We start from the raw sequence: 10665 nt of genomic DNA, 5'->3' as shown, positions 1-10665 counted from the left end.
GTCATTGTCCAACTCTCTGATGCATAACAAGTGATTGCAAAGACCATGGCCTGTATCAGGCGCACCTTAGTCTCCAGAGAGACACTGTTGCTCCTTAGTACCTTCGAGAGGTCATCTGACATACTTTGGACATATTGCAAGGAGGGACCAGTCCTTGGAGAGGGACATCATGCTTGGGAGGGTGGAAAGACAGCGCAGGAGAGAAAGACCCTCTCTGAGATGGATTGATTCCGTGCCTGGGGTAATAAGGGTAGATGTGTCAGAAACAGATTGGCACAGGATAGAGCAGGGTTTAGCGCTGTTGTACATAGAGTTGCTGAGAGTCACAGGGGACTCAATGGCATATAACAACAACAGCAACAACAACAAACACAAAGATTTTAGTTTTCAGTACAGATATTGAGAAACCTGTGGTGTTTCTGAATACTGAACCATTTTTACTTCCCGAGTGCTCAGATGGCACCCAAAGTGCAGAAAGGAGGCTTTCCAAAGCTATAGGTTACAGAAGGTTGTGAAGATGATGGGTTTTTAAAGGCTACAAATCACATTAGAGGAGAGTGCTCATTTTTCTCCTACAGAGCAGCTGGTGGAATCAAAGTGCATACCTTTGGGTTGACAGCACAACTCCTTACCATAGGCCACCAGAGCAACATGCATATGAGGTACTTAAGATACAGTGATTGAGTCACTCTTTGCCTAAAAGTTACATCCTTGCTTTCTAACACTTTGATGAAATACATAATGTTTAAAATAGGATGTTGCCGTTTCAATACAAACAAAAAAAAATACCTTAAGTACATTCCTTGTAGGATGTTTATGTCCGCTTTTATGTTATTCAGAATAGTTATATAATGAACATATTCATTACCATCAGTTCATTCTGAAGCGTGTGCTTCCTGAGAAATAAATTGGAAGTAGGCACCACTATATCTTATCTTATTGACCTTGACATGGGAACTATTGTGCTTAATATTATTTCCCAATCTTGCTATGAGAGGCGATTCCTTGGAGAGGAACATGATGCGTGAAAAGGTGGAGGGTCAGCGAAGAAGAGGAAGACTCTCAACCAGGTGGATTGACCTAGTGACCGCTACAATGAGTTCTAATGTGTCAGGAAGTGTGAGGATGCCACAGGATGGAATAGGGTTCAGATCTGTTGTTCATAGGGTTGCTATGCGTCATACTTATTACCTAATAACAGTGGCACCTAACAACAACAACCACAACAGTCTTTTGTAATACAAATCTCTCTGTGTTCTTCCTGTTATAATGGATAAAAATCAGGAAAAAAATATACCATGGACTGCTAGGGAAACAAACAGATTCGTTTTGGAAAGGGTTAAACCGGGTGGTTCCTTGGAGGCAAGGATTCTGAGGCTCCGTCTGACATACTTTGGACATGTTGTGAGGAGAGACCGGTCCTTGGAGAGGGACATCATGCTTGGGAGGGTGGAGGGACAGCGCAGGAGGGGAAGGCCCTCTGTGAGGTGGATTGATTCAGTGACTGGGATAATTGGGATGGGAGTGTCAGAGACAGTGCGATTGGCACAGGACAGAGCAGAGTTTAGGGCTGTTGTACATAGGGTCGCTGTGAGTCGCAAGCGACTCGACGCCACATAACAACAACAACATTAGAGAAGTGGGAGAAATGATGAGTTTTGAGAACTGGATCTTTCTTAAGTTATTTTTGGCAAAATTTATAAAAGAATGAGTAAACTGAATTGATGGATTTATGATGGCATATTTTTGAGCTGTTAGAAGTGTTTGTGTTTTTGAGGAGTGAAGACTAGGTTACATGCCTTCTGTCTCATCATTTTCCTTACTACTGCCGATCACATGAAACTTGGAAGTTGGCTCACACAGTGTGCTGTTAACTTTTATTTTCTTCGTAGAGTTTTGTGTGTGCTGGGGTGGTGTTTCATTTCCTAGGAACTAGAATCTTACATAGTTCCCAATTTTAAGTAGTAGCAAGTTTTAAACAAGTCTGTGGTATTGCTTAGGGGAAAGAATATTTACGTAATATGTTCATATTTTATAAGCATAAAATTGTTTTACTTCACTGTATTTTGCTTTGGGAATTGCTGAATTCTAGGGAGTAAGCATTAAATGATGACTGTATTGATTTAGAGTCTGGGCTCTGGAGCCAAACTCTCCAAATTCACATCCTGGATCTGCCACCAGCTCTTTAGTCATGAATAAATTATTTACTCTTTCTGTGATGATTTCTTTATCTGTAAAAGAGAGATAATAAAACATCTGCCTCATTGTATAGTTGGGAATGTTAAGTAAGCTAATATATAGAAAGTGCTTACAGCTTACAGTTAGTGCTTCCTGAATTTTGGCTATTATTTAAATCTTAGGGAGTCTTTTGGTTAGAAGTACTTTTTGTTGCTTAGATTACCATTTGTGTGTGGAAAGATGTTCTTTTTCAAGCCAATTCTGTCACATGATTATGTGCAGTGGGAGCCTTACTAATACTCTGTCAGCATTTGAGGTTGGAGCAGAAGTTTAGCCCTACCCTGCAATCCAGCAGGAGAACTAAGCACAGTAGCAACTGTTGCTATTTGTGTCCTGAGCAGCAGCTGTCCCAGACAGCTTTTTCTCCAGACAGTTTTTAATCCTGATCTCACTGGTAGCCTAGGATGTCCTGCTCTAGAGAAGTGGATTGGTTGAAAATGGCCACTGTTTAAGGGGGTTCTCTCACCATATATTATAAAGGGTGCTCTCTTACGAGAAATGAGCTTGCTAGAGTTTTGCATATATAAGAAAGAAGGGTAAGTAAGCTCCTCAGCATTCTAAGTCAGTCCCTGGAGGATAGTTTAACTGAGTGACATGCACAACAAATCACTACTGTGAGCAGTGAGACATCATGCTTTTCAGTCAAAACTTAATTTTCCTCCTTTTAATATTCTACACATTAATTAATAGTTTTTATTTCCACATATAATTATATATTATGATTCTGTAGTAATATATTAGTTTGTCAGCTGTGCATTTCAGAAACAGGGCTATCTAGCAGAGAGAGAGACAGAGACAGAACAAGAGCCAAAAGTAAGATCTTTGAAGAGTTTGTTTCACAGCTTTTAAGCCTTGAACTGAAAATAATCTTATGAAGGCATCTTTGTACAAATTAGCTTATTTAATGAAAAGTGTTTGCTTTTAAAGAATACATGCATGAAATTAAATAAACAATCCCCCCCCTTGCTGTAGAGTCACACCCGACTCATATTGGGCTTTCAGAGGCTGTTAATCACATGGGAGGAGATTACCCATCTTTCTCCCAAGGAGTAGTAGCTGGTGTATTTGAATTGACTACCTTTGAGTTTGCAGTGCAATTATTTACCTACTAGAACTCCCTAAATAGACTACAGCTATGCTAAAATACAATTGAGAACTTTAAGGAGCAGAGAGTCAAAATTAATGTGATGAAACAATATGGATAGAAATAAAATGATGACACATTATAAATAAAGTATGTTACCACTGTCATGAACTGTGTGAAAATGGTTGAATGAGTTTTGTTGTTTAGATGTTAATTCAGAAAGGCATTTCAGAGAGTGATAAGAGTAGTTATTTCTGTTGTACTGGATTCTTTCAAAGACTTATGAAGCACCTTGAAGTAGTAACCTGCTCCATTTCCAAATTTTGGTTAAGTTTCTCAGGGAGGATTAACATTCTGTTAGAAAATATTTATGGCGCACTTTCTGTGTACTAGGGTCTGTTTTGAATCCTAATGATTCCCAGTAAATGTTGTTTAGATTTTTCTCAAATGCCAAATGAAGATTACATCTTTTATTTTGTTTTTTTAATATTTTTTATTTTCACTGATTTTAATGAAAGTTTACACAAAAGTTAGATTTAATTCATTCATTGTTGAATAGGTTACCTCTCAAGAAGGTGATTACTTTTATTTTTTAAGTTGCACTTTATCAGATTCAGTGGTTGAATTTATTGATTTTGATGTTTTTCATGTAAAAACATCCTTGTGGAACTAAAGAGTATGCATACATGAGTGACATAAACATTTTTCTTCTCTAGGTATTATTAACCCAAAGAACCCGAAGGAAGCTCCAAAGTCCTTCAGCTTCGACTACTCCTACTGGTCTCATACCTCGGTGAGTGTGCTTGTGCTGCAGCTTGCTGCCACAGATGCGAGTGTCAGGACTCAGCCTTCTGTTCCTCTCTCTCTGTCCTATTACCAGAGCATATCTGATGCCTGTTTCGTGAATGCTTTTCTAAGTATTCTCCTTAATAAAGTATTTCGGTTGGTGGGAAGGTTGTGTGCATGTGTGTCCCTGCATATTTACATTTATATAAAGCTTTACTGTCAAATATTTTGTTGTATATGTATTTTTTACTCTCACTCCTGATTTTAGTTTACACAAGATTTATACTGAACCTCAGGTTCAAAACCTGTGATTTAGAGATCATTTCAGAATGAAATGATTCATTATTCTCATTATGAACAGTTATACATGTAGAACTTGGAAATATCCAAATTAAAGATTGCTTAGTGTATTGTTGATTGTCGGCTGAATTTTGAGGGAGTAGGGAGCACAGGTAAAGAGTAAACAGATAAGAGGGTCTATAGTGAAGTGGTGTACTTTTCTTTTTAATGGTGGAGGAATGGTGTGATTTTAACATTTTGAAAGCACATGCAAGTCCACAAGGAAAATAAAGGTTATAAGTACCTGGGCCAGGCCATTCATGATATTTTTACTCAATATTGTTGCTGTTTTGTGCTGTCAAGTCAGACTGGCTCATGGCTGACCCTCAGGCAGGTTTTCAGAGCTATAAATCACACAGGTGGAGATTAGTCCTCTTTCTTTCTTAGAACAGCTGATGGATTTGAACAGCTTGCCTTTGGGTTTGCAGGATAACTCCCTACCATTAGACTACCAAAGCTCCCACTGCAGTGGAGCTTTCTCAGTACCTCAAATCTTACTGACTTCCTAAACTAGAATTTAGGATTGTTTCTAAACTACAGTTTATTTCATGTTTCATTCAAGAATGTTAAGCAATTTCTTTTTTTCTATTTTGTGTTGAAAAGTGAGACAATGTTTTAAACTAGCATCAAAACCTAATTGCCTAGGGAAGAGCCTGTTGAAAGAATTGGGGAAAAATCCTTTACTGAGAACTGAGTTTAGTGAGAAATAACACACTACCTAGTGCAAGTTCAAAAAGATACTTTCACATGTGAACTTGACTTTTTTTTTACTTTATTATTAGTAGTAGTAGTATTAATTTTAATGAAAATTTACAGAGACTTTGGATTTCCATTCATTCATTGTTACACTTTTCTCCCTGCCCCCCCCCCTTTGAAAAGTAAAAGAAGAATTCTTTCATTGTTTTACAATCCCACCCCCCAGGTCCACTCCACTATGCAGCCTTCGCTCTGGACTCCATTCATGACAATGATACCTAATCACATATCCCTTTTAAACAGTTTTCTCCCTCATCTGTTTCAATGCAGTATACATAATTTATCCCATCTTTCTCAGTCTCCCCCAAACCCCCATGTTAGTCCTGTTGTACAACAGTGGCACTATGAGTATTTGTCCTTTTGTGACTGAGATATTTCACTCAGCATAATGTCCTCCAGGGTCACCCATTTTGAATAATATTGCATAAGTTCCTTGTTTGTCAATGCAGCGTAGTATTCCATTGTGTGAATATACCACAGCTTCTCTATCCATTCGTTTGTGATGGACACTTAGGTTGTTTCCAACTCCTTGCTATTGTGAACAAAGCCACGATAAACATGGGCGTGCATGAACTTGATGTTTTTTAAGTAGAAAGACTATTGACTTTTACACTGAGGGAAATTTTCTTGGAGCTCCCCAGAAGAGTGAGTAGAAATGAGTTACTTTTAAAAGTATAGAAAATTATGTGTAGTCTTTCCAGATAATTTTTTATGTATGTATGAATGAATGAATGAATGAAAAAATACATATATATGACTGACCTGGATGATTTTAAGTGTGTATGTATTTAGGATGAGGGGAAGAGAAAGGACGTGCTTGAGATTGTGTTTAATGAGAAAAATAAACACTGTAGAGGAGATTTTAAAAATATAAATTTAATATAAATATAAGTACATTTTAGGTGACTGAACATTGTTGGTTTATTACCAAGACTATCAAATCAGTATACAAAATGGTCTGAGTAAAATAATATCTGTCTTTTTCATTTTTTACAGCCTGAAGATCCCTGCTTTGCATCTCAAAACCGTGTGTACAATGATATTGGAAAAGAAATGCTCTTACATGCCTTTGAGGGATACAATGTCTGTATTTTTGCCTATGGGCAGACTGGTGCTGGGAAATCTTATACAATGATGGGCAAACAAGAAGAAAGCCAAGCTGGCATCATTCCACAGGTGAGAAATGAGACAGCACCTGCTCCTCCTTCCTTTTCCATTCAACGTCTTCTTAGTCTTTAATTACTTTAATAGTTATATATCAAACATTTATTAAGGAAATGTCACATGCAAGACATAAAGATGAAAATCTGTCCCTTTCAGAATAATTTACAGTCTAGTGAAAGAGCATGTAATTTACAGTCTTGTGGAAGAGTATCTGTCTACAAAGGCAGAAAAATTAGCACTTTGTTAATTTTTGTCAATTTTATTTTTTGAGAATCTATGAAATGTATCTGAGATATTCAAGAAATAAGAAAACTTTAATTTCATGAAACATTAGAAAGCTAACTTGTTCTCTCGAGTGGATCGCTGCTGTGTTAGCACACAGGAGCCCAGGTTCGAACTAAAAATAAACTTTATTAATTCGGCTAAAAAAAAAAAAAGAAAGTTAACTTGTCTGGCTAAAAAGAATAAAACATTTGAGACATACTTATGTGTATATGATATGTCTTTCAGATATCTTTTCTTACCTTTTTAGCTTAATGCTAACTTTTATTAACTTAATGCTGTCTATCATGCTACACTTTCTACAGTCTGATATATCCTTTATTCAAGATCACTTAATATTAGTTTTGGATTTTTTAATATTCTGCTAATGAAGGTAACTTCTGACATAGGTAGTTAGAACTTAATTTTTAAAAACAGGAACGTGGTTTACTCTTATTAACTATATTTGGATGAAAAGTACTCTTTTATTATTAACATAATGCCACTAACTTTGTATTTTGAGAATAAAATTATTAAGGGGACAAGAATAGCTTTTTCTAATAGGTTATTGGACCATAATCTTAAATTCAGTCATATACTTTAAATGCTTAATTATTAATAAATAACAGGAAGGTTTTTTAAAAAGGAAATTATAAAACTGACATACATTTTTCTCCATACTTAAATGTTTTGAAACATTTTAGCAGTTGTCTTTTGTAGTAGTGATAATAACTGTGGTGCTATTTAGGGAAAACATTATGTAACACTAAATGCTAAGCATAGATTTAAGTGCTTGCCAAAAAGCTATGATGGTCTAGTGGCAAGAAGCTGTGCTTCAGTCGTCAAGGCATGCGGTTCAAGACCACCACCTGCTCTATAGGAGAAGGATGGGCATTCTCTTCCCATGTGATTAACTGCCTCTGAAAACCCCCTGGAGGGTAAGATATGAGTCAGTTCTGACTTTATCCTACACAACAACCACAACCCTCCTATAACCCCATGAGGTAGGTGCTCTGATAACTTCATTTTACAGATGAAGAGACTGATTCACAGGGCATGTCACCTGCCCTAATTAGTGCAGAGCCAGGTCCTAGGAGCAGATAAGGTAGTCTGGAGTCATTACTTTCCACCTCTCTGTAGTAGTTTCTCACTAGTAGGTTATAGCAGAGTCAATGAAAGTAGAGGAAGACCCTAAACGAGATGGAATGACACCGTCACAAGAGATGATGAGGATGGAATAAGGTAACCGTTCATGTCCATTGTTCAAAGAGTTCTTATGAGTTGTCTACTCGATGGCATCTAACAGCAGCAACAGGTTATAGCAGAGATCCATGCCTATTTTCTCCCTCCTTTCCCTTTAATTTTAATATCTGTGTTTTGGGGGTTCTTGGTAATTGTTGTTGTACCATTGATTCAGAACCGACCCATAGTTTACCCTCCAGTGGGTTTTTAGGTGCAGTAAATTGTGTGGGAGAAAATTGCCCATCCTTCTGCCAAGGAGCAGCTCATGGATTTGATTACGGCACAGCTTCTTACCACTAGGCTATGAGATACATTTTATATGTATCATTTCTGGTAGATCTTTAGCATGCTTTATTTTAATGCAAAAGTATAGTTGTTCAAAAGTGTGATTACCGTTCAGAAGATTTATTTGTAGTAAATTTTAATTCTATTTAGACTTCTGGACAAATAATAATGTCTTGGAGAAGTTACAGCCAAAGTCCTTCTTAGAGGAAAAAAATGATGAAACTTTGTCTCACATACTTTTGGGCATGTTGCTAGGAGAGATTTTTCATTCGAGGGAGCCATCGTGCTTGGAAGAGTGGAGGGACAGAGAGAGAGAGAGAGGAAGACCTTGAACCCGGTGGATTGAAACAGTGGCTGCAGCATTGGGCTTAAATGTCTCAAAGGTTGTGAGGCTGGCACAGGATAGTACAAGGTCCATATCTGTTGTTCATAGTGTTTCTATGAATTGTACTCAACTCGACAGCACCTAACAACAACAATAAACTTCGAGAGTCTCCAGGGCAGAGTTAATATTTTTCAAAATGTTTATTGATTACCTTAATTTTAAAGGGATAGCAAATGAAAACTTAGTAGGTTTTATTAATTATTTTTATTTAAAAAGAATCTTTTCAATAAATTTCAAGGTTAGAGAATATGGAGTTTTATCATTTTGATATGTAACAATGATTTCGGTTAGAGGTGCATTTATGTGGAGATAACAGCATCTCTCATAAAGACTGGAGGTAAAAGATAGTGCTGAATAGCTCCTCCCTTTTAGGAGAAAAAGCAAAAATTTATAGCATCAAATTATTCATGAAAATCCCTAAAATTAGCTTTTAAATTTATAATGTATAAAGTAAATTTATAATGTAACTACCTATGTAAAATATATATAGTAACTGTCAATATATAATAATAATAAATCTTGTATAATATAAAAAATATGCGTGAAATATAATTTAATAGTAGTTTTGCTGTTGTTATAATAATAAGAAAGCTGAAGATGGAGAGAGTTACCCTCCTATAGTATGAAAGATTGAATCCTTGGGGGGCGTGGGGAGGAGAACGAACTGGGGAGGAGGGTAGAAAAAACAGTGCAACAATGAATGAATGAAAACCCAAAATCTCTGTAAATGTTCATTAAAACTAATAAAATTTAAAAAAAAAAAGATTGAATCCACATAAATTTAAATGTGACAGTGACTCCTCTATAGATGACAAAATTTCCCCTTTCCTCAAATGAGACTTCTCTGACTACTGAAAAGTGTTATTGCTGAGGGAGACTAAAGAGTATAGATGGTAGAAGGCATTCAGTTTTCCTTTTATTTTGTTTAAAGCATTAGTTGTGCCTTAGTGTTAATGTTGTTAATATTTTTAAGAGGGAACTGTGGCTAAGCCACTTAGCACTCTTGGTTAATTAGAACTTTTCTGATTTAAGCTATTCATGCCCTTTTCTTTCTGCTTCTGTAGTTATGTGAAGAGCTATTTGAGAAAATCAATGACAACTGTAATGAAGAAATGTCTTATTCTGTTGAGGTGAGTACTACTCAGGATTAAAACCAGAGGCCTATACTTTCCACTTTCACCAAATTATGACTGTTAACAGATCATCATTCCCCTGATAATTGTGTCTTTAAACTTTAAATTTAGTTTTAATGAATGTGTCATTAATTGCTTGTTCAGAAGTCTCTGCCTTCATTTCAGATTATTTCCTTTATATGTATCCTGCTTGTCAGATAATACATTTGAAAAACTGCCCTAATTTTTTTCCCACCAAGAGAATATAAATACCCATTATGCTCTTGTCAATGTTTAGAATTAGCCTTTTTAAAATCTTTGCCAATTTGACAATTTCTCAATTTGTTTAAGTTTAAATGGCTTAGATGATTAATGCTATTAAACATCTTTTATATTATTACTCAGATACTTTTTAAATTTTGGCGTGCTTAGTGTTTTTATTCATTTGTATGAAATCTTCCTCTTTTATATTATATTGTTACTGTTTTTTTTGCAGGCCTACGTTTTTTCAAAGTTTAGTATATACTCCATTCTTTTCCTTCCTCATAATTGCTTGTAAACTTGGACAGTTATTTTCCATCTCGTGTTTACATTGGCTTTTTCAACAAGATAGCTATTACTGCTTTTGTACATTTTAGTTGAAATATTCTTTTGTGTAAGCTTTATGAAGGTATCACTTCAGTCTCTTTTAGCTTTCATAGTAATTGAAATTCCTAGCACATGATACTCTGTTAACATCAGCCCATTCTGAGAAATTTTAGCTGTCTTTAAAACAAGCTCTAATTTTTTTTCTTTACCCCCTTATGGGGTAAAGCACATGCAAGCAAGATTTTACTGAAGATTATCCAAAAACAACTGGAACATATCAACAGAGAACTACCAGAAGTCCACGCTGGGTTTAGAAGGGGTCGTGGTACTAGAGATACTGTAGCTGATGTTAGATGGATCTTGGCTGAAAGCAGGGAATACCAGAGGAATGTCTATCTGTGTTTCATTGACTATGCAAAGGCATT

At 36.1% G+C, this 10665-nt stretch overlaps 1 protein-coding gene across 2 annotated transcripts in view; it reads left to right on the top strand.

Annotated features, from left to right (window-relative positions):
• The window catches only part of KIF1B (kinesin family member 1B), a 201412-nt gene that overhangs the window by 59474 nt on the left and 131273 nt on the right, over positions 1–10665 (top strand). For both annotated transcript variants that reach the window (XM_006885766.1, XM_006885767.1), the window contains 3 exons: positions 4039–4115; positions 6200–6379; positions 9605–9670. In XM_006885766.1, coding sequence (XP_006885828.1) covers positions 4039–4115; positions 6200–6379; positions 9605–9670 — 323 coding nt within the window. The remainder of the gene's footprint in view (positions 1–4038; positions 4116–6199; positions 6380–9604; positions 9671–10665) is intronic.

Source organism: Elephantulus edwardii, unplaced genomic scaffold (assembly GCF_000299155.1).
Source record: "Elephantulus edwardii isolate Elephantulus edwardi_28Jun2011 unplaced genomic scaffold, EleEdw1.0 scaffold00045, whole genome shotgun sequence".
NCBI lineage: Eukaryota > Metazoa > Chordata > Mammalia > Macroscelidea > Macroscelididae > Elephantulus > Elephantulus edwardii.
Note: the sequence above shows the minus strand (reverse complement) of the source record. Positions and strands in the feature narration are given on the sequence as shown.